This window comes from Hypomesus transpacificus, unplaced genomic scaffold (assembly GCF_021917145.1).
Source record: "Hypomesus transpacificus isolate Combined female unplaced genomic scaffold, fHypTra1 scaffold_228, whole genome shotgun sequence".
Classification (NCBI taxonomy): Eukaryota; Metazoa; Chordata; class Actinopteri; order Osmeriformes; family Osmeridae; genus Hypomesus; species Hypomesus transpacificus.
The window spans coordinates 56,472-80,951 of NW_025813763.1; the positions used below are offsets into that span (position 1 = coordinate 56,472).

A 24,480-nucleotide genomic window follows, 5' to 3' on the forward strand; every position below is an offset into this window, starting at 1 on the left:
TTCAAATTCAGATTGCGGAAATTCAGATTTTGTCTGAACCAGGCCAAAGGTGAAACAGCTTGCTTTCACAGGAAAAAGTAGACCATTTAATAAATAGTTTTCGATGGACTCGAACGGGATGTGGATGGTTGGTCTCCCCGTCCCATTTGAGGCTCCACAGCATCCAGCCGTTCCAGGACTGAAGAGAGGTTTACTATGGCAACCTCATTAATGTGTACGTCTGTGACGGCAGAGTATGCAGCCAAGCTCTCTGTGACTTGTTCTACTCGGTCACGGGCATCAGACTCAGATATATTATTAGTTTCTACCAGCTCAGCTAATTCTATCAGTGTCTGCACAATTTGAGGGAGCGCCATGATCTGTGATGCGTCCTCTAAAGACCCGGCAATTCAATCAATTTCCCGGCACATTTGCCATGTAATGCAATGCGTATGTGCACACCGCCCCCTACCGAACAAGATGGGTAGCTCGGTCAGCAGGGAGCTGAAGAAGAGCGGCTACTGACGTCACTCAACTGCGCCGCTCAGAATGCATTTTCGTTTTCGAATTATGGGCAGTTTGCGGGCAGAACATGAAAATGAAAATGCAATGTCCGCTCAGTACTAATCAGTACTAATTTGATTTATGAGTCAAATAATGCAGCCACATTCTTAAAATGAAAATGCATTTCTGGAAATACATTTGAATTTGAATTGTGGTCACGATTTTGCAGCCACGTTCTTAAAATGAAAAGGCATTTCTGAAAATGCATTTGAATTTGAATTGTGGTCACGATTTTGCAGCCACGTTCTTAAAATGAAAATGCATTTCTGGAAATGCATTTTCATTTTCAAATTTTACATTTCAAATTGAATTTTGGTATCTATTTGCTGGGGCATATTTTGAAAATTAAATTTCAAATGTCTTTTTCGTTTTCATTTTAATTAAGGGAAAGAATGAGCAGTCTTAAAGAAGAAAATGAAAATGCAAATAGGATGATTGAATACTAATTTGATTTATGAGTCAAATAATGCAGCCACATTCTTAAAATGAAAATGCATTTCTGGAAATGCATTTTCATTTGAATTTTGGTCACGATTTGCTTCCATACTAGGTGGGGTGCGTGTGTAAAATATTTCAAAAGGAAAAGAAAAAAAACGACAGTTTAAGTGATTTATTACTTCCTTTGAACAGCCTAATAAACTCTTCAAAAATATTACATATGAAGAAAATGTTTGTTCCATAAAACACTGTTACGAATATGAACACAATTTTCACAGCTCAGCCTTTATCATCCCACTCCCTGCATCATCACCCATCTCTCACACACATCCACACACACATCCACATTCTTCCGCACATAGAATGATTTGTCTTACAGAAAGAACTAACAAGAGTAGACAAACATGGCAGCAGCACATAAACACCAAGTTCTCAAGGATAATTTGCTGTGAATATCACGAGGGAATCATTTTAAGTCAGGTTTCAGTTAAAGCATACATTGAATGAACCAAAAGAAAGAGATCCACCGTAGGCTCCTATGATCATGTCAAACCCATACATCCAGGAGATAATATTGGTTATCCCCTAATGACATTTGTTAGCAATTGACATCATGACTTTGTAAGCAATTCTCAAACTGTTTCTTTAAAGCAGTGTGGCTCTGCTCATGCAGCCTTCAGAGGTGTGCATGGAAGGAAATGTCTTATTCAAGAGAGTACACAAAAACAATGAGGGAGAGAGTTGTATTATGACAATTTTAAACATTTGTGTAGTTGAATAATATTTCACATAGGTGGGCATTCATTGAAGTGAATTAGTTACAGTTATTGAAATACCAAATACAGTTGTACAAATGACAGGAGGAGGGTATAGACATTACAGTTTATCATTTTTCTGTCATAGAATTGCCTAAGCATTTTGTCACAACAAAACATTTTCTCATATCAATGAATGTTCACAACCCAGGTGCTTAAAAAATTATAGTTGGAATACTAATCTGTACTGTGCACCAAAGCATAAAAGGATATCTTATACAAATACACATTTAGGCATTCCACTATTAATCACTTCTTCTTTTTAAGTTATATTAAATGGAACCGGCATAGTAAGGTCACTTGAAACACATTAGCGTCTATTATTTTCCAAGAAACAAATCAAAAACACGCACTCACGCTTTGAAAGCATCAAGACAGTTGATAATAGAAACCCAAATCTCAATAAGGACGTTTAGAGAAGCCAGGGATTTGAGGATATCACCCCGGACACACAGCTCAACGTGAGTCTGTTGACGCACATGCAAAGCTATATTCAAATAACAAAGCGGTACAACAAGTTAGGGGCGAATAACTACCATTGAGGGTGGCACTAAGGATACAATAACCTTTGGTATTGACAGTCAGCGTTAAAGGCACATGTTACAATATTTTAAATACAGAATATAATTCTGTAAAGTATAATTAAGGAATCTTGACTTTACAAATTGGCTGTATAAGAGTGTAGATGGATATAATTGGCAAAAACAATGTTCTATTTCGTGTGAAATAGACCCATGCTGAACATTGATCTTCAACCTGAGTTGTGAGTACATTAATCTTCCATTACTCCACATTGTAAAATATCCTCTGGTCTGCAACCAAAACCTCCCTCTCAAAATAAAAAATGTGTTCCCCTCGGCTACAACACTTGATCATTGTGTTTAACATCTTCCTTGCTAGTGATAGAAAGGATATTTGAGATTATTGAAGTCCATACCATCAGCTATCCTCCCTCCATACCGTTTCTCTCAATTTCGGAGGGAGAACCAGGAATAGTAAATCCCCATTCCTGGTTCTAACCTGTAGTCCAACTCACCAAAGCTGGGAAAGTCATTACTCCAGTGCAATCAGCCCTTGGTACCGAGCAGAGCAGTGGCTGGCTGCTGGCCATAACAGATCTCATACCAACTCTGCTCTAATACTGCTTGGTCTACTTTTCCGCAGCCTACCAGATCCTTTTCCTTCTACTTTCAGTCTCTTTCTCACTGTGCAGATTCACTTTAGAGTGATAGTCATGAAAGCATGTTCCCATCTTCTTATGTAGGAAATATACTATCCAACCCCAGATCCAAGTTAAGTTGAAATGCACCACTTGGATTTGAATAAACAGGAGGGAATCGTGTTGCTATCATAGTTTGGATGCTATTCGCTTGCGATCAATACTAACTTAATACTCCTTTATCTTAATCCATGAACACCTAAGAACACCACAACTTTTGTGAAAACTGAGATTTCTATTTGTGTGGGAGTGGGAGGAAGAGGGTATTTTCTTGATGAGGGTACAAAGCACAAACACAAATGATCACATCATGACCCTACACCCCTCTTTCCTCCCTCCTTCCCTCCAGTGGGTCTGACGTCAATTCTGAGCACTGCCTAGACAGGCCCTAGCCTAGCTCGCTCCTCTGAGACATGGCAGTTGTGTTCCACTTCTCTGTGGTATTTCTGTAAAGAAAAGACACAGTCCCTGGGGGGTTGGCAAAGACTGAACATCAATGCCTTTTCACTCACATCCTCGAGTGTTTCTCCCCCTGAAGGCTGTCAATCACAGCTACCACTTGCGAGATTGACAGTATCAGGAATTCACATGACATACACAAGCACACTCACACCAATGAGAGACGAAAGCACCCCATTCACCCAGTGACATTCAAGTGACCAGCTGAGACACTGTGGGTATAGCCATGCCCTAACTGCAATCATTTATTAAATGTACTCCAATCCCACTACAGATATCAAGTAACATTTTCTCATCTTATTAAATGCTAATTATCCAGCACACACAGCCTGATATTTCTACATATCAATCTCATCATTCTTAATAAATGGGAAATGAAATCCTAGCAATAAATATATTTGGTCACTTAATTATTTTTAATCAGGTTGAGCAGATGAAATGTCTGACCATTATTGCCCATGCAATGTAGCAGTTGTAGGACTAAAGTTAAGACAGACAACATGGACGTTTGAAATGTGTAACTCCAGGCTATATTCTGAATTCACAATGTCCCATGGCCAAAAGAGTTATCAAACGATGTTGTCATTGGGTCTAGTTAAAAGCATAATCACATTATTAAAAGGAAACTGTTGAAAATAATATACATATATTAACAAAAAAAGAAAATAAATGCAGACCGTATTTGTAGATGTCATGGTGGAAATATATGGCCTATTATCTAAACACAGCTGGATACTTTCCAATGTAAGACCAAGAGACCTGTATAGTTCACACGCTGGGAAGTCAACAATCCTTTTCTCACTGTCCATGCTTCTCATCTGTCTCGGTTATCCGTTAATTCTACCCTTCTCTTCTTGGAATGCTCACAATTCTCCAGCAAATAAGTCCTGAAGGTGAGTAAAAGTCTCCAGGCTTTTCGAGTTTGTACGTTAGTGTGTGTTTGTTTCTGTGTGTGTGAGAGATTGTGTCTTGTCTGTTTGCGTGTGTGCATGTGTTTTTCACTTGTGTAAGATGAGAAAATGTGTGTGTGAGACAAAGTGTGTGATCAGGATGAAGCCAGGGCCTTTATCAGGTACAGTTTGTCTCCCTGCTCGCTGGTAAAGATGGGTGCCTTTTTATAGTGTTCCACTAATTCCTCCATGGAGCTGAACTTGCGCTGTCCAATGCAATACAGGCTGTCCTTCAGCTGCACCTTGAAATGCTTGTTCTTCCCCTGTGCCTTCAGGGAGATGGAGAAGTCGTTGGGCTGCCGGGGATAACGGAGGAGAGAAAATATTTAATTTAGCTTAATGAAGAGTTATTTAAAAAATGTTGAATTAAAGAGTCATTGTGTTAATAAAAGGTAGAATACCACAATAAAAACATCTATCAATGTTTCCATGTGCATGCGGGGAGTGACTCACTGATGACTCGCTGTCTCGGATGAGGAAGTCCCCTTCTGTGCCTCTCTGGTTTAGTGCCACCTCCGCCTGGTGGCGGGTCACCTTGCCGTAGTACCACTGCTTCCCCGCAAAGCGCCCACTGGCCGAGGGTGAGATGTAGTCGCAGTCGGGCGTGGGGGGCCCTATGGGGCCTGGCGAGGAGGGATTGTGGGTAGTGGAATCCTGGAGCACGGTGACGTAGTTCTTGGGTACTAGGCCTAGCTGGCCATCTGACTTGCGGCACTTCCACCACTCTGGGTCATTCTCTGGTTTCTCCATCACCTCCATTACCTCGCCCTTCTCAAAATTTAGCTCCTCGTCGTTGCCCGAACTGAAGGGGTAGAGTGCTTGCACTGCGTGGAGTACACGGTTGCCGTTAGCCGCGCTGCTAACAACCGCCCCTAGCTTCTCTGTTAATGAACCTGTGGGGTCGCCCAGCCCGCCCACACCTCCGCCAGCCGTCCCGTCCGCGTCCTCCGTCACATAGTTGGAGGGGAACCAGCCCGAGTGCCCACTATAGTTTCCCCGCCACCAGCCGTCGCTGCACTTCTCCATCACCACCACGCGTGTGCCCTTGACCAGAGACAGCTCGTCCTCGCGTTCTGCTGTGTAGTTGAACTTGACCAGCGCTGGGAGGTTGAGGTCGTACAGGCGCTCGCCATTGTCATACATGTCTGAGTCGGCGTTGGAGGCCGTGTCACGCATCCCACCTTTCCGCTTTACCTTTCCGATCCCTGAGGAGGGGACATTAGAACAGGTTTGAGTTGTTATGAGCATGTGTGACTGACTTGTGACAGCAACTTGTGTGACACACAAGATTGAGATCCAAAGAGGATTTTCAGGTTAAACTACATGACTTGTAATTAACAATTTAAGACCAGATTACAATTTACAACTAAAGAGGGTTAGCCTGGCTGCCAGCTCAACTTATCCCCGCCCACAAAAAAATTTGCTCGGGAAGTTGGGTCTGGAGTAGCTCGTTTGGGGAAAAAAGGTCCGAACAGGAGCTGTTCGGACCAATTAAATTGTCAGGGCGGGCTTTATACAATGATGGACAGATGATCAACAGTAACATAATCAACAATGTCACCAAAGAGCGCTTGGGTTGAAATGGTTTTCAACAAACAACATATTGCGTTGCTCTGATTGGTTATAGGTCTATCCAATTGAGCGAAGAGGCATTTGTTTTACGAGTTCGGTTGAAACACGCCCCATAGTCACAGCCCAACGGAGAGTTATCAGACTCATATTCTGACTAGAATTTTGAGTACGACAACATCAGGCTAAGAGAGGGTACCATTTCTGGGGAAATTGTAGGGTGTGCTTGCTTGCGTAGGTTGCAGAGATTTTTTAGGGTCAGATTTTTTAACCCTTTGACGCATAGTGGTCACTACAGTGGATAGCTATTCAAAACTCAGTTTCTTGCATATGCATGGGTTTTGGTGGTTTAGTTGCAGATCAGCCACTCTAGGGGACGCTTTTGCATCATCCCATACACTGCTACCCATTGGCCAATTGTTCTAAGTGAAACAACATTTTCAAAAAGATGGTCGATGGATTTTCAAAAATGCTAGCTAGCGCATAAATATCTTGCCAATCCTTCTGTAGAAGTAGACCATCGTAGGTAAATTAAATGTTGTAACATAAAGTAACTTCTAAGGAGCAATACTATTTTAAAATATTTGAAGTATTGCTTTTATTTTAGGAGGAAATAACAATTGATTATCTGTCCACTAAATTGGACATCATGCGTCACTGGTTTTAATTCAACCACAAGTTATTCTAGCACTGCAACTTTTATGTTGTTGAAAACACTTTATCTGCAACAACGTTTTGGGCTGTTATAATTTGATTCATGTTTTTTTTACCTGTCTGTTGGTTTTTGCTCCAACAACACTCATTTAACTTTATTCTACACTAGTTACCTGATCAACCAGCTAATTATTAGATTCAGGTGTGCTAGATTGTTGGGGCTAAAACCTACAAGCAGGTAGCTCCCCAGGAGCAGGGTTGAAGACCCCTGTTTTAGATGTTTCTCACACCTGATTCAAATGATTGTTCTCTAGCTCAGCAGAGGCCTGATAATGACCATTCATTTGAATCAGGTGTGTTGGAGCAGGGGAAACCTGCCGGGCAGAGGCAGAAGATTCTTCATATTTCATTGCATTTCATTGAGAAAGATGTTGAAATATGTGACACAGTAGTTGTAACAGCATAATATATGATTTTTCTCATTGGTTTGGTTAATCCATATTTCTTCAGTTTCTGATTTCTTTACAACCCAAATGCATGTTGTCCGCCTGAGTGGACAAAAACTATACTACTATAAAAAGTGTGTATAAAATAAATTATGTTCAACTTCATTTGTGTATGCCCATAGAGGACACATGAAAAAAAATCCAAACTAAGGTTGTCACAATTCATGCATCAAAGACATTTTACAACTGATATATCTGTATATTTTTTATCAAAAATGATAGCCTATTTATTATTTATAAAGAATACATAGATTTAAAAGCATATTTTGTTCTACTCATTTACAACTCAAAATACTAAGAGTGAAGAGTAGAATGAAATAGTTGTCTTCTCATTTCCCCTGCAAGAGGGATGCAGCAGCCTCATAGTAGAATCAAAACGAATACATTTGGCAGACCGGTGTAAAACTGGAGCTAATCTCTATGACTTAAGCGTCAATTTAAGTTTTTTCCCTTCTCGTGATGTTTTTAGGCATTTAGCCTACTCATATTGCACTCATTCATTAATAAAGAACCCCCTTTGAAGCTTATTCTAACAACGACGTTACCGGCAGTAGCTATGACAGATGGAATCGCAATTCAAATAGTACCATCTGCTAACTGAAAATATGCCCCAAAAACATAAACAAGCTTGACATTTATTTAGGGGAAAATCCCTCATTCATAAAAAGCTCAGTGAGCTCAGATCACTGTCAGTAAAAAAGCTAAATGCGATATAGCCCTGTGTGGAGACTGGAGAAGCTGCCACTGTAAATTGTACTACTACAGTACTACAGAACTAGACTGTGTTCGTCTTGGTAGCGATTGCGTTGACATATTGAAAGACTTTTGATTTAAGTAAGGGTAGTGCCAAACATGTTCTGTCGCCATTTGACCTTAACAGCTGTGGAGATGTTTTTGTTAGCCTAGCTCCTAATAGTAGACTAGTAGGCTATAGCGTTGCAGTGAGCTACACTGGTTTGAAACCACAGGTAATGATAATTTCACCCACAAATCGTTTACTTGTAATCTAATGTCATAATAAATCCTACAACGAAAATGTATTTGTGAGGAATGTTTATTTTAACGATTGAAAACAGATGCATCATAGACCGCTGTAGTATGTGTTGCCCGGGCAACAAAGGTTAATGTCATGATGCTAATGCTTCAGTGAAATAGTAGACTACTGTTTCCGAAAGTAGATGTACTTCCTTAATAATATCAGCTTATATTGTACATTACACATCACAATTGTGTGTCATATCACAAAGTAAAATGAGCAAATAGTTATCACCTTGGCCTCTTTGCTTGAGGGGTTTCTGAAGCTGCCTTGCAGTAAAGCAGTTAGCTTAGCTATCTCACAGAAGTTAACAAGCTGCTAAAATATGTTCTGGTAGAGGTAGTCACACGAGTTTTCGTGACGTTAGTGAAGTTAGTAGTGTCAGTGACTGTGGCTAGCAAGTTAGCCACCGTTAACTTCACTTTTCGCCACACAAACTTCATTTCTACTTAAACCATGCAACGGAACGTAAATCAAAATACAAGCAACTCAATCGCTACCAAGATGAAACTTTTGACACCTAGGTTGTCTATGTAGTCCAAATATTGACTGAGGGGGGCAAAAATAAATAATAACTAGAGGGTACAATTTCTGGGGAAATTGTAGGTTGTGCTCGTTTGCAGGTGGGTCTGTCCCCTTAAGTTTTTCCCTTTTAATGATATTGTCAAGCATTTAGTCTACTCATAATTCAATAAGAACTCCCTTTGAAACAAGCGAACCCCCTTTGAAACAAGCTGCTGTAACAACGTTGTCACCGGCAGTATTTCAGGATGGAATTGTGATTCAAACAGTACCGTCTGCTAACTGAAAATATGCCCCCAAAAACGTTAATAAGTTTGACATTAATTTAGGGGGAAATGGCTGATTCAAAAGAAGTTTGCAACGAGCAAGCTGCTGTTGCTACCAAACGTCAATGAGGGGATTGTTCATAGACATTTAACCTATATATGTCTATGGGATTGTCTGAAAGCGCCAGAAATTAGAATGTTTCTTTTGACATAAAGTTTAGGCTGTGGCATTGAATACAGCGACAAACCACACAAGCTTGAGTTTAAATACATGATTTAATGTGACATTACTTACTGTACATGCAAGTCTTGATTTGCTTAAATGTTTATGTGCTGCTAGTACTCCACGGCACGATACTGGCTGTGCAACAGCACATCTAGCACTTATTTTTTGGTTGTTCACAATGTGTACTTCTGTTTTTGGCTACCTGCAATGCTTTGGGACTATCTTGTTATTATTATCAGTGACCTATGCACTTTGTAAAGCTCTCTCTTGGAAGTCGCTTTGGATAAAAGCGTCTGCTAAATGAATACATGTAAATGTAATGTAAATGTATCCATGCGTTGTTGCTAACGTGCAATAACTTGGTGACGTAGCTAGCAATGAGTACCCTTTGTCGACTAAAGGCACTTTTTGCCACAAAAACGTTGTAACCTCCTAAACTGTGCAACGGAACGTAAATCCCAATAAAAGCAACGCAATCGTGACCAAGACAAACATTTTGACAGCAACGTTGTCTATGTAGTCCAATTTTTGACTGATCCTTAGGGGGGGCGAAAATAAACAATAATAATAATAATATATATGTGAGAGAACAATGGTTGTGCTCGCCGAAGGCGTGAGCACACCCAACTAGAAACGGCTGTTCCTGCGAAACAGCAGTGAGAATGCTGAAAACCTGAATGGGGATAGCAGACCATGCTAAAAAAGCTAAAAATAGTGAACAGTTGGTAGAAAGTTATAAGCTGAAGCTTCAAAGCGCCCGAAAGGTATTTTTGAAAGGGGCTGGAGCTGGACGAAGGCATACAACTACAGAAAAGAGAAGAAAAATGCAAAAAAATAAATAATTCAGAAGAATTTGAACATTTTGTAGAAAGTCATTTGCTCAGGTTTCAAAAGGCCTGAAATGTATGTGTGAAAGGACCTGCAGGCAGAAAGGCAGAAAAGTACAGAAAAGAGAAGAAAAATGTAAAAGTACTGGCAGTTGGAAGTTACTGCTGTGAAATGTATTTTTTAAAGGAGCTGGAGCAAGATGAAGGTAGAAAACAGAAGAAAGGATAAGAAAGAAGAAGAAAAATGCAAAACAAAAAGGGGAAACATTCAGAAAGATGAGCTGCAAGAAAATGTGAAAATTTTGCAGAAAACCAGTTGCTGAAGTCTGGGTTGAACGTGTTTGAAGGTAAAAGGACAACACTGGAATGACTTGAACTTGTTGGAAAAAAGGCAGAATTGATTAAATGGCTGAAAAAAAAGTTATAAGTCCTAGCAGAAAAGGTTGAAGGTTTAAAGAAGGAGATGGGAGATGAATTCTGTTCATATTTTGAATTATTTTTCATTCTTTATAAAATGAAGTCGCCTAAAGATGCTAAATAAGTTGAGAAAAGGGAAAAAATAGCAGAAATGTAGTTGCTGGAAGTCTTTTCAAAGCTGGAAAGTACTTGTGGAAGGACATGGAGCTGAATTAGCTCGAAAAACTAATTACTGTAAAACATGTAAAAAGAACAGTGCTGAATAATACAGTGTAAAGAAGATCAACTGTTAAACAAATATATATTTAAAGACGCCAATATGACCATTGATATTAGGGCTGTTCCCACTCAGGCGACTAGTCGATCTTCTGATCGATATGCTCTTGGTCGAGTTTTTTTTTTTTTGTCGAGCCGCCGTATGGCAGTGTGAGATCTGATTCCCGCTTGTGTCATCATTGCTGGATTAACGAAATGTTCTACAGAAATTGTATATTATTTGATTTAAGACAAATAAAGCAACTCTAAAAAAATATAATTTAAAAGAAAAGGTGTTACTGTTTTCCCTTTCGTTAATCTGCGCTTTGTTTTGGTTTGGTATTTGCACACGGCACAAGCACAATTGGCTGCCAAACTACAAACACTGCCATAGCCTACTTTGTTGGTGTTATTAGTCAAAATGGCAAAGAAATATGTTGTATGGCAGCATTTCATTAAAGTACATTTACAAAGTACCGGGTGACTCGTAAAACTTTGAATGCAAACTCTGCCAACATCGGTTTCTTTTTCATAGTTCGACGTCGAATATGATGTAGCCTACCACCTGAAAAACGTAAGTTGGCCTAGCCCTACTTTGCTCATAGTAACGCGCTGGGTTGAAAAATGAATATGCCTGTTATAAGAATCACATCCAAATTATCTTCTCCGGCCAAGACAACAAAATCTTTCTCTGTTGCACCGTTCCCCACTCAGCTTCTACATAAGTTTGCATGCTCCAAGTTTTCAGGTAGTGATAAGCGCGCTCTGATGATTTACATGTTAAGCAAATAATATTTTAAATTTGTAGTACATTGTAAGAGATACTAAATACCATTGGCATTCGGTTACAACGGGACTAGTGATACGAGTCTTATTATTATTAGGCTATTAGCGGCTGAATCTGCAATGTCCAGCAGCCATTGAGTCAGATCGGGAAAATGTTTGTACGTTTTTTTTCTGAAAAAAAAAGTGTTTCAAACTTCGATTAGTCGATTTTCAGACGTTTTAGTTGAGTCTTGGTCGACCAAAGAAAATCTTAATCGGGGACAGCCCTAATTGATATGTACTCTGATAATAGAAGTAAAGGAATAAATGAACGCGTGGATATATATCAACTCTAACATGGCCTGTATCTTGTATTAAAGGTGCTCGAAAATTAGCTTGTCTAATGTATGGTGGACTGAGAAAACATATTTGTTAGTCAAAGCGGAGCGAGCGGATGTCGTGGGAGGATTCCTACTGTGTTAGATTTACTGCTTTAAATTGAAAACGGAGAAGATATTTAGAGTAAAGACAAGTTACTTAACATCTGTTTTCAATATCATCAATTAAAAGTAAAAACTTTCCAGTTACGAATCGTTTGTTTGTAGGATCAATGCCAGCTGCAGCAAACACTTACCCCGGTTTGGCTGTTTGTGACGGTCAGCTATGACAGTCTTGAGCCTCGATTTTTGCAGATTTCTGAGAAATCTGCTAAAATAAAAACGATCTAGCTAGATTATGTACACTTTAAGATCAATGTACATACCTTGTTTGGCCAATTTGGTTGATTGTGGAAAAAAAGTCGAACCGTTTTTAGTTATGGAGAGCCATCGCGCTAGCTCGATTATGAGAGAGAATAACAGAAATGTAGTTAGAATCCACATCTCAAACAAGTTAACCTAGTCGCAAAACTGTAAGTCCAATCAAAAAAAGAAGGATATTTTCCAAGACCCAAGACTCTGTCGAAACCAGAAATGTCCTTTATATGTCTGTGCGGTCAGAAATACGACTCTCCCAACAGTTTCAAAAACGTCTACTTTCTGCTTTCTCTGACAAATTTTACCCACCTCACCTCTCCTCTATTGAAGTTAGTGAGAGAATTTGAATGGCTGCTCTCGCTTTAAGGCTCATAGCTGAAAATCTGTAAATGTGTAGTAGTTATATTGGCTGAAAGAGGACACATTTTCCTACATTTTAAGGTATAACTTGTTTCTGTTAGTTAAACTATATAAACGTTGGAGGAATTTGTTTGACAATTTAGTTGAATATCAGAAAAGAACAGTGTTCCACTCTGCTGGTTGCTAATACATACAAATCAAGAAGAAGCAAAAATGTTAATGTATTTCAAACTGTCATAATTCAGAATTGGCTGAACATTTAAAAAAGCTGAATCATTGGGAAATAGCTGAATGTCTTGTGAACATTTTTAAAGTTGAATGGTGAGGCTTCCGGTCGGATGTTGGAGTGAACAGTCACGTAATTTTGAGCTCTCTCAACTCTGCGACAATAACCCCTCAAAAATCATAATTTTAACAAATAAATTCAATACGATATAGGAGGGAACTAATAAAGAGGCCGAATATACAAAGACAATCAAGTCAGTGAAGATAAAAAAGGAAGAAAATGGATTCAAATTCTGACAATGGAAAGCGCGGTGAGTAGGAACGGGGCAGGTGCAGAACCAGCTAGCCTAAACCAACTGATTGACTTGCTAGCACCCATAGGCAAGAAGTCAAACAAGGGATAATCGATGTGAGGAGAGAGGTAAAGGAAGAATTCTACAGATTCCGGAAAGAAACTGACAGCAAATTCGAAGGGATTAATGCCGGCATGAAAACGCAGCATGACCACATGGAGGAAGCCCAAACACGCATAGCTGAACTTGAGGAATGGCAGTTAGAAGCTAAGGGCGAGATGCAAACTATTACGGCCCGGACCCTATGGATGCAGGAGAAAATGACGGACCTCGAGGGGAGGTCGAGGAGGAACAACATTCGCATTTTTGGCATACCGGAGGGCACAGAGGAGAATTCGACAAGCAAGTATCTGGAGCGCATCCTAACCACCAAACTCGAATTTCCTAGAGACACCCCACTCCAGATACAGAGAGCACACAGGGCCCTGGCACAGAAACCACCTCCGAACGCACCCCCCACAGCAATGGTAGCGACTGTCATATAGGAGGGGCAGATGCGTCCGATCATAACTCGTTGTACCTTGACATAGGCATTAGTAACCGTAAACGAATAATCAATTGGAGATTGAATGTGGGTCTACTGAATAATGAACAAAGGAAGGACAAAATCAATTTTGAAATACAAAAATATATTACGGAAAATGACAATGAGATGGTGGAGCCGACGATGGTTTGGGACGCCTTGAAGGCAGTTATGAGAGGCAGATTAATTTCGGAAGCGACCTACGCCAAAAAAATGAAATTAAAAACTTATAGAAATATAGAAAAACTGAGAGTATTGGAAAGAGATTACCAACATTCAGCTGACTTTGAAACACAAAAGAAAATTAAGCTTGTAGTAAAATTAGAGATAGATAAACACCTAACAGGGGAGATAGAACGGAAGCTTCTCTTCTATAAGCAAAGTTATTATGAGATAGGCCCTAGAGCCACTAAACTACTGGCGAGACGGACCCGTAAGCAACTCACAACTAGTCAAATACATAAAATTAGGGACCCCCTTTTGAACCAATTGATAACAGAGCCAGAGGAGACAGAAAGAACATTCCAGAGATATTATGAGGAATTATATACACAGCCAGAGTCTGCACAAAGAGAGGAGATTAAGTCTTTATTAAACACACTAGACCTACCAAAGATAGGACAGAGACAGAACGATACCCTAACGAGGGATATTTCTATAGAGGAGGTGGTAAACAGATTGAAAAATGCAAAAGCGGCTGGAAGTGACGGCTACCCGGGGGAATGGTATAAGACATTCAAAGACGAACTGTCTCCGCTGTTAGTTAAATCTTTCAATTGGACATTACAAAAAGGCAAATTACCACCAACATGGACAGAAGCAATAATAACGGTCATACCTAAACCGGGGAAAGATAGGGAAGTATGCGGAAATAATTGACCAATATCGCTACTACATTTGGATTACAAGTTATATACATCTATTATTGCTAGACGAATGCATGCCTTTACACGGGATTTGATCGAAGAGGATCAAACAGGAATTGTGAACGGGCGACAGACGCATGATAACATTAGGAGGACACTGCACATTATAGATCAGGCAAACAAACAAAAAAGAGACACGATACTGGTTACGTAGATGCCGAAAAGGCGTTTGACAGGGTCAATTGGACTTTCCTTTTCACAGTGCTAGAGAAATTCGTATTCAATGATAAATCAATACAGATTATTCAGACCCTATATCAACGACCTACAGCTAGAATAAAAATAAACGGAAGCCTATCTACCAAGTTCGATAACCAGAGATCAACCAGACAGGGATGCTGTTTGTCCCCAACCCTGTTCACATACTTTATTGAACCATTGGCCCAAGCCATACGCGAAAATAGACGAATCCAAGGAGTGACAGTGTGCGGGGTAGAACATAAAGTCGGCCTCTTCGCAGATGATGTCATTACATTCCTTGAACGGCCTGGGGAGTCGTTGCCAGAATTGCTAGATCTCTTGAACACATATGAACAACAATCAGGATACAAAATGAATATCACCAAAACCCAAGTACTCACTATCAATTATACACCAACCAAAGAGATCAGAGAAAAATTCAGTTTAAATTGGAATCTAAAGAAAATTAACTATTTAGGGGTAGTAGTGACTAGAAACATATCAGGACTATATAGGGCAAATTATGATAAAATTAACCAAGAATTATTAAAAGATATACATAGATGGACCACCCTAACATTGGATTTTAGCTCAAGGATAGAATTAATACGAATGAATGTATTACCCAGACTTTTATATTTGTTCCAAGCATTACCAATAGAGATACCTCAAACACAATTCGTAAAATGGGACAGGATGATATCCAGATTTATATGGGGGGGGGGGGGGGGAAGAGGCCAAGAGTGAGATTCAGAACTCTCCAGCTAAAGAGGGAGAAGGGGGGCCTGAGTCTGCCTAACCTGAAAGAGTACTTCCACGCAGCCCAGCTGAGATATGTACATTGTTGGTGTAAACTGGATTACGAAGCAAAATAGAAAGAAATGGAAAAGTCATTTGGAATGTGTCCGGTACAGAGTATTTTAGGAGATAGGGAAACATTTAAGAAGGTTAGAAATCAAATGGATTCGATCACAAAATTTACCTTGGAATTATGGTTCAAATTACTTAGACGCAATAAGCCGGAGAAGGACGCAAATTTATTAAAATGGGTGGCTTTTGATAGCAGTTTTAAATCAGCTGGGCACCGTGGGGGACTCGGACAGTGGACGGATAAAGGCATTATGGCATGGTGCACGCTGGTGAATAAGGGGAAGATAATGAGCTTTCAAGACCTGAAAACGGCATATGGCCTGGATTGGCGGGAATTTTACAAATATCTACAGATACGGGATTATTACGGGAAACGGATTGGACAGGAGCTCTCTCTAGAAATGAACAAGGTAGTACAAGTGATGATCGATACGTATAAAGGGAACCGGGTCAGGACTATAACTACATTATATAAGGCATTGATGGATGACAAAAGCACAACAGGGTATATAAAAGAAAAATGGGAAAGAGAATTTGGCACGGAAATACCTGAAGATGAATGGGATAAGATTTGGGAAAAACACAAGACAACAACCTGTTCACGAGCCTGGAGAGAGTTCTCCTGGAAAAATCTGATACGGTTCTTTATCACACCCAAAATATCAAATAACTATTCTGAAACAAGAAAGTCATGTTGGAGGAATAGTGGGTCATTTGATGCTAACCATGCACATATATTCTGGAATTGTCACAAAATAACAGAGTTTTGGGGAATGGTCCATAGGATAACACAAGAGATTCTGGGATACGAATTTCCTATGAAACATGAGATGATACATCTGTATATGTACTCAGAGAATATTGTGCATGATGGGGACTCGTATCTATTCAAGATACTCATGGTGGCAGGGAAAAAGGTAATAACAAGGAAATAGGGGACTGAGGATCTACCCACTCAGACCCATTGGGTGGACACAGTGGGGGAAATACATATGATGGAAAGACTGACACACAGGCTACGGCTGACAGGATCACAGATGGACAGTAAATGGAGGAAGTGGACTTTATGGCAGTTGAGACAGAATTGACATGACAGCAGGTTTTTCTTTACCCCCCTTTTCTTTTTTTAAATATATATATATATATATATATATATATATATATATATATTTCTGGTTGTCAATGTTGTTGATGACTTGTTGTATTGGTGTTCTTATTGTTGAATAAAAAGAAAATAGTACAAAAAAAAATGAATGGTGTCTCTAGCTGAAAGTATGCTGAAGTAGTTAAGTTTGAAAGAGGAAGCTGTTTTAATGATTTGAAAGGATTTACCATTAATTTTAAAAGGAGAATAATTTGCACAAAAACCTTAATATATTAAAAAGTGTAAAAGTGAGAAATGAGAAAAGTCACAGCACACATCTCCTGAAGGAGCTGAACGTTTTGATTCCAAAATTGTAGGAATCGGTGAAAGTATGCAGGACTAGTTAAAGGACATGGAAGAACTTAGAAATTGGAATAATAAAGAGAAACAGCTTAACAGCATTCTCACAATAATAATATATATGGTTGTGCTCGCTCGTGAGCACACCCAATTGACCTATTGCTAAGTCCCGCCCCTCGAACGCAAACGGGCCAATGGCAGTTTAGTAACATGTGCACTCGGACATCTTCAGTTTACAACTCCATAGAGTAGCATTAGGAAAAGGGATTCTTCTCTTGTTTTATCGGGTTTGTTGTAATGTAAGTGTAAAAACAATGGTCAAACGATGTGCATGGGGTAGATGCAACACTGATACGAGGTATCATGAGAGGATGGGCAATGGGGTATATTTTATCCAATTTCCCAAACCAAAACAAGACGGGCCAAATATCTCCAGTGGATAAAGCTGTGTGGCAGACCACACAGTCAACATAACGTAACGAAAATAAACAAGGATGTCATCAGATTATTGTCATTGACAGTACCGGCTTACTTTCACCACTGATATTATGCTAGGCTTAGGCAAGTTATCTCTGGTTAAAACTAGCTAATGTTAACGTTATTAGCTACGTATAACGTTTGGCTAGCTATTCACTAGCTGGAAAGTTAGAACACTGCCCTCTCAGGGACAGGGTAATGCTAGTAAATAAACTAATAAATGTAGGTTTACATCTCAGTGCCTATCCAGATTAGTTAAATTAACTGTAGGTAAATAAATGTAGCTAATGTGCCAGGCATTGGATATCGGACAGCTTGTGTGGCCTTAGTCCGGAGCTGCCGGAATAGGAGGTGGTCCAAGGAAGACTTAGAAAGGCGAGCTTTTTTTCAGGCGACATTTTTGTTGTTGGAGAAGAGACGTGAGCTCATGGGTGAACCAGGGACTGTGTCGATTTTTTATCCGTTGCTTCTTAGAGGGGGCATGCTTTTCAATTACAGCACTGAACTGGTCTGAACAAGGACCAGCACTGAACAAGGACCATGCATTGTTCACAGTGGGGACCAGGCTGACTCTGAGCCAGTTAATGTTGGCCAGGTCATGTAGGAACGCTTGAATGTTAAAGTGCTTTAATGAGCGCTTAGTTCTGGTAGTAACGGTCTGTTTGGCAGAGATATTTTTGCGGATGCATGCAATAAAACAACGGTTGCTGAGATCATTGCAGAACACACCAGATTGATACATGTGAGGGGAGTTGGGAATAATCAGGTCTAACAGGGTGGCTTTATCAGGAGATTTGGAGTTGAGCCTAGTAGGATGGATTATGCTTTGGTGGGGATTTAGGGAATCCAGCTGCTGTATACTTTCTCTGGGGGCTTAAGCATGTCCCAATTGAGATCTCCCAGTACAACAAGCTCGGTCCGAGTGAAAGGCGCCAGTGCACTGCTTAGGGCCTCAAGAGTACATGCAGGGGCTGATGGAGGGCGATAACAGCCGGTCACAGTTAGGGAGAAGTTATTAGCTAGCATAATCTGGATGACCAGTTGGTCAAACTGTTCAGGGATAGACTTGGACAGAGCTACTGTACATTGCAGGTGTTCTTTGGCGTAGATTGCTACTCCCCTACCCTTAGATGACCTATCTTGGCAGAATAAATTGTAACCGGGTAAGTTAGTTTCAGGGTAGGAAAGGGATTTACGGAGCCAGGTCTCAGTGAGAAAGAGGACCTCTGGACTAGAGGACTCTACCCAAACTTTAAGTTGATCAATTTTTGGCACTAAGCTTCTTACATTGGCATGCAAAAAACCCAGGTTGTTTCTGGCACAAAAATCTTTGAAGCATAGATCATGTGACTCCACACTAGAAATGGTGGGAGCAATAACAGGACCAGGGTTGGCATGAACATTCCTAGATAAAATGAGTAACAGTACAATTAGAACACGGCAGAGAGAAGATGTGTTAGGCCACAATAGTTTATAGTCCACAGAAATAGTAGTTAAGCGTGTAGCCACTTCTTGCTAAATTAGCTAGGCAGCTAGAGTGCTGAATAGACCAATTATCACCCTACGTCACACAACTGTCAAGCAGTCTCAACTGCGCATGTGGGTTGCAAAAGACGAACTTCTCCCCGTTCTATTACTCTTGAAGTGTCGTTCAGGTCATCATATATCTCTGGTCACTGGATTGCAGGGCTTGGCATTTACGTTCACTTGTCTATGCACAAAAGTCACTTGACCCCGATACCCTTAAATAGCCTGTCCAAGTGATCGGGCAAAAAACTAGCCTGGCTAACGGAGGTCGCTTTCTCAGGCAAATGACGAATGAAACAGACAGGTTAAAGAAATCCGAGATTCTGGCTATCTTCACCAGACTCGTATCTACATTAGGCAGTCCTCCCTGACGTTTCTGGTGTAGAATGGAGTGAAATACAACATTGTGCACACTGCCAGCCAAATTTCAAGATTTTCGTGACCCAAATCAAAATTCTGATGCGACAGATCATTGGGTAATCGCTTTCTCTCCTAGAGGCATGTCATCCTCGACGCTTTTGGTCTTTTAAAACCTAACTACTTGTATTATCCGTGTGGTCCTTTTGCCATTTAAAATGCTATCCTTTCCCGGTTTTCTGCAGCCACGTTGCGCGCGCATCCCAATTGTTTACAAACAAATAATTGGTCTATAGGGTTGCCAACTTTCTCAACCCCAAATGCGGGACACTCCCCCCCCCCCCAAATAGTTTTTGGAGCTTGAAACAAACAAACTTTGTCCAATTGGTAAAACGTTGTCTAGTGAAGGTAATTACGTTTACATTACTTAGCCTGGTTTTCCATCTTTATATTGTCTCAAATTAGCTTTCAATCTGTCAGTGTAACTGTTGTGTGTTAGCGGCACCAAGGGCTGCATACGTTCATTTGGAATTTTCCACCGGAGCTTTAGCTAGCTGGCTAACGTCGCGTTCTCTCCTCCTGTGTTCAATGACTCAATTCATCAAGCTGTAGCTAACGTTAGCTAAGTCTATGTCAACAGAGCTCCTGGGTAACTCCTGGTTAGCACAAATCGGATAGATGCCCCCCACCTAGACTCGGCGCCCTCTGCTGTGCAACTAGCGTGTCCCATCGCAACGTTTGTGTGATTTTTGGTGCGTTTACAGTAGCATATTATTGCCCAGCTGTCATTGGAAAACGGGACTGGAGCTGTCCCGGACGGGACAAATCAAAATCACCCATAAATCGGGATGTCCCGGACAAATCGGGACGGTTGGCAACCCTAGTGCTGAAGGACAGAGGGGCTACACAACCCCAGCATTGCCTAGCTAGGAGACTAGCAGACCGGGGGGTGGACAGGGGAGAGACAGGAGGATAAGATAGAAAAAAGGGGTGGCAGGGGAGAGGGGCAGGCCAGCCTGGCTAGCAGGTTAGCTAACCCGGAGGCTGAGCAAGGCTAGAGGGGAGCACTACTAGGAGTAGCAGACATGGGGTAAGCTAGCCTGACTGGCAGGCTTAGCTAACTGGGGGGTTGGGCAGGAGAGAGAGCAGTGCTAAAGGAGAATAGCAGCCAATGGAAGCAGATGGACCAGGGACTGCAGGCTTGGAGGAGCAGAGCGGTGACAGGGGCCGACCTAAACCGACCTCCTTTACAGCAGTGAACCGCTGTTATCCGATTGGAAGCAAGGGGAAGCTCCAGCAGCGTGAGCGGTAGCACCTGGTTGTCCCTGCTATTTTCGTGATGTCTTATGTTTGTGTGGTGATGATGTTATGTTGGTAACGTTACTATGTTTACATCTGCGTCAAATAAACGATAACTCTGTACTTTACCTGACTTCAGCTTGAACGATTGATTCTCTCAAAAACTTCCACGACAGTTTTGGAGGGGGCACTAGGATGTTCACTGAGATCCGACCTGGACTCGTGAGTGGCAAGAACGGGATTCTTTCTCAGGGTCAGGTGGTTTGATGCAGCATTTTGAACAGGGGAAAGTGGTGAGTTACTGAGATTGATTACGTTGAGCGAAGTTGTGGTGAGGTTAAAGTTATTGTTAAATTTAACAGGGTTTTGTTTGAATGGTACAATTTTAGTCCGATAAATAGACGTGGAATTCTATCTCTTACATTTACTTAATTCGGGTCCAAATTGTGATATTGCTACATTCCTACTGTAAATCCTCTGTTTAGACTTTGAGTAGTTCAAAGATGCAGTTGTGGTCTGTGTTTAGTCTTTGATGTTGTTCATAGATGCAGATTACCAGTTTATTTGTTGCTGCGCCAGTTGTCATATGCATAGTGCATATGGTTGTCCAGCCATGAGTGTATGGGTAATGCGGAATGTTCTCGAAACTCACAGTGGATCCTGATCTGTGAATGGATAGGTTGAAATTGTCATATCCAGTTACCAATTGTTTTTTCTTTCTCACAAATACATGTTATTGCAATATTTTGGGGAATTGTATGAGCTATCTAGGTCTATTGAAGTCATGTTATTACAAGTATACTAATAAATGTTAAAGGGTTCGAGGCCCGTTGCGATGAAGTCGTACAAAGGATCTGAGTCCCATTAGGGGTTACGAGTTCTGCATGAGTTTATTGCTACTGAGATGTGTGTGTTATGATTAATTCTTAGTTTGGTAGCGGACCAATGCGTGGCAAACAAGTTTAATAAATCTTAACCAAATGGACAAGTTGCAGATTGTCAACCAGAACTGAGATGGATGTGTAAACGGCTAATCCGATGTGGTGTTTACCATGTTGAATTTGAATCCCGACTTCTCTTTTATGTGAGGAAATTGTATAAGTTTGTCTTTTGTGTTAAATGTTTGTTTGAAACAACGAGGAGTATAAGATAAGAAAATAACTAATCCATAAAAATACACATAATTATTTTCTTCCGAATGTGCTAGTCCGCCGTCTGTTGAACAATGTCTGCAAAAAATTGCCAGAAAGACAGCGGCTGTGTCTACTACCGCGCACTTGTGCACTTCGAGCACTGACTTTCAGTGCTTAGGGCGCTTCACTCACAAAACCAGAATAATTCAGTGCACTGAAAGTACCAGGATGGCGCACTGCAAACGGTCCAAAAAAACAGTGTACAACGATGGACAATACTCGGCCTAAACGGGCGCCATCTTGGCTACGTAGCGGAGGAAAAGGAGGAGCCCTTTCGGCAGCTTTTTCCACTTAAGTGGAGAAGCGCGTTCATTTTGGCAGGTTTTGCGGGTGTGGCGAGCAGATTTGCGTCCGTCACTTCCACCAAGTGTTTAGCGTAGCAGTGTTCCATTTGAGACAGCACTTATCAGCGACAGAGTGCACTGAATATCTAAGTGCACTGTTTTGCAGGGCACTGTATTGCAGTGTACTTCATAAAGTGCGCGGTAGTAGACACAGCCAGCGCTTGGATTGGAAAGATCAAGGCTGCGGTTTTGTGGGTGTCTAGAGAGACAGGAAAAATGGTAACGGCATTTGTCACAGTTTACAGACAGAATCAACAGCGATGGTGGCGAAGGAAGGAATTGCAGTTTCAAAATTGATACTACGGAAGGGTAATTGCCTAACACATGCGCACACACAACGAGAGACGACAACTACACTATGACATTTTGTATCCTGATAAGGAATTGTATTGAAGCTAGATTTTTGGTTTTTAGGGAACTGTTTACTACTGTTGGTTGACATTAATTGTACAAAAAGAAAAAGTGTGGAAATGTGAAAGAAATGTTGGTCATATGTACAATGAATGTGTTTTAAGCGAAGTTTATAGTAGGTTAAGAAGCTTGATACAATGAATGTTGATTCAACTCATTTGGTAGAGATGCCACCTGTAGTTTTATAACACCTAACTAGGAGAAGTGGAGTCTAAGAAACGGGAAGTCTGGGTGACCTGGAAGAGTTCTTGTCACCTGTGGGGAAGAGACAGTTGGTCTGAAGACAATGTGGATTCAACTGTATTGTTCTAAGGATTTAACCAATGACAGAGGAGATTTGGTATAGCTGCATGTCTGTAGGATGGACCAATGACTTTTGAGAAACGGCAAATTCAAGGCATCTTACAGCAACGGGGCTACGAGCCATTGCGATACATCCCTTGTAAACATTAGCGCATGGTGCCGCCTCTCTCCTCCTCATTAGCATTTAAAGCAACAGACACAGAAACTGCGCGTCTTACATTTATTCATTTAGCAGACGCTTTTATCCAAAGCGAAAAAATAAAAATCGTAAAAAATGTAAATAAGATGAACTCAAATAGAATATTTCGAAGCGAATACAACAGTTTAAATCAGTTACCACTAACCAACAAGAGCAACACGTTTCTAAGCAAGAGTCATTGTGATCCTGGAGGAAACTAGCATTGGGTTCAGCAAACCATTCCTAAGTACCGTTGTATTCCCGGATCAAGTGCTTCTTGAGCCTTCTCATGAAGGTGGAGAGACAGTCTGTGTCTCTGATGGAGGTGGGGAGTTGATTCCACCATTGGGGGGCCAGGCAGGAGAAGAGCTTGTGTTGGGACCGGGCGGTCTTGAGCGGTGGGACCCCCAGGCGGTTGTCTGAAGAAGACCGTAGGTGGCGGGTGGGGGTGTAAAGGTTCCAGTATGGTACTCAGACTCCGTTACGGATGGGCGGGCCGCCGGATAGGACGGATTAATTAGCATTTCTGTTGCCTTTATGGTTCTCCGAAGGCTGGGGGTGCTGAAAACAATTCACCGCCAGAACAGTAGGTGGAGAAGCGTTTTTTTGTCGAAAACAAGTTGCTTTGTTGCGTCTTTGTAAGTTAGAAATCGTTGTTGTTTATCTCCCACCTCTCATTACAGGTGTGACCCTCCTACCAGCTGTCACTAGTCAGACGATGAGTGCTGCAGGTGCAATCACATAATATTATATTAAAGACTGTGTCTAATGCAATATAACCACCTGAAAGAGCAAACTTATCTCTATCATGGTAGGTATTATTATATGTGGGGAAAATAGTAGCACTCTATAACAAAATGAAATGCTTATCTTATATACACTATAGAAACTATTAAAAAACGATTCCATGAAATGAATACGTTCTTATTTTCTTTGGTATTTTGTGATTAGCAATGATGATTGCCGGGTAATATGTATGTTGTAAACGACATCTCTCACCATGCATTTCGATTGTGTTACGGCAAAGTGACAACATCCAGCCTCTAGAAAGCAGTGTATGCACATCAGTGTTAAACGCAAAGTTTAACTGGGTGAAGGCGAGCATGGTTTGAATGACAGCACTCCAATGCAGCCGGTTCTGCGAACGTACCCCATGTGCATTTTCAGCCAAGGTCCTCGGGCATTCAACCCAAGTTGGTATCGCTCTCGAACTTGGTTAGAGTAGGCTACTCAGCCAAGCTAGCATGTTTCTGCTTCCCTTGTCGACAATTTGGAGCCAGAAATGATG

The 24,480-nt window shown here is 40.9% G+C and overlaps 1 protein-coding gene across 3 annotated transcripts in view; it reads right to left on the reverse strand.

Moving 5' to 3' along the window:
• Positions 1 to 1,138: 1,138 nt before the first annotated feature.
• Positions 1,139 to 24,480, reverse strand: part of nck1b (NCK adaptor protein 1b) — a 132,345-nt gene continuing 109,003 nt past the window's right edge. For all 3 annotated transcript variants that reach the window (XM_047014233.1, XM_047014234.1, XM_047014235.1), the window contains 2 exons: positions 4,878 to 5,629; positions 1,139 to 4,720 (listed from right to left, as the gene is read on the reverse strand). In XM_047014233.1, the coding sequence (XP_046870189.1) occupies positions 4,520 to 4,720; positions 4,878 to 5,629 (953 nt within the window). In that variant the 3' untranslated portion in view covers positions 1,139 to 4,519. The remainder of the gene's footprint in view (positions 4,721 to 4,877; positions 5,630 to 24,480) is intronic.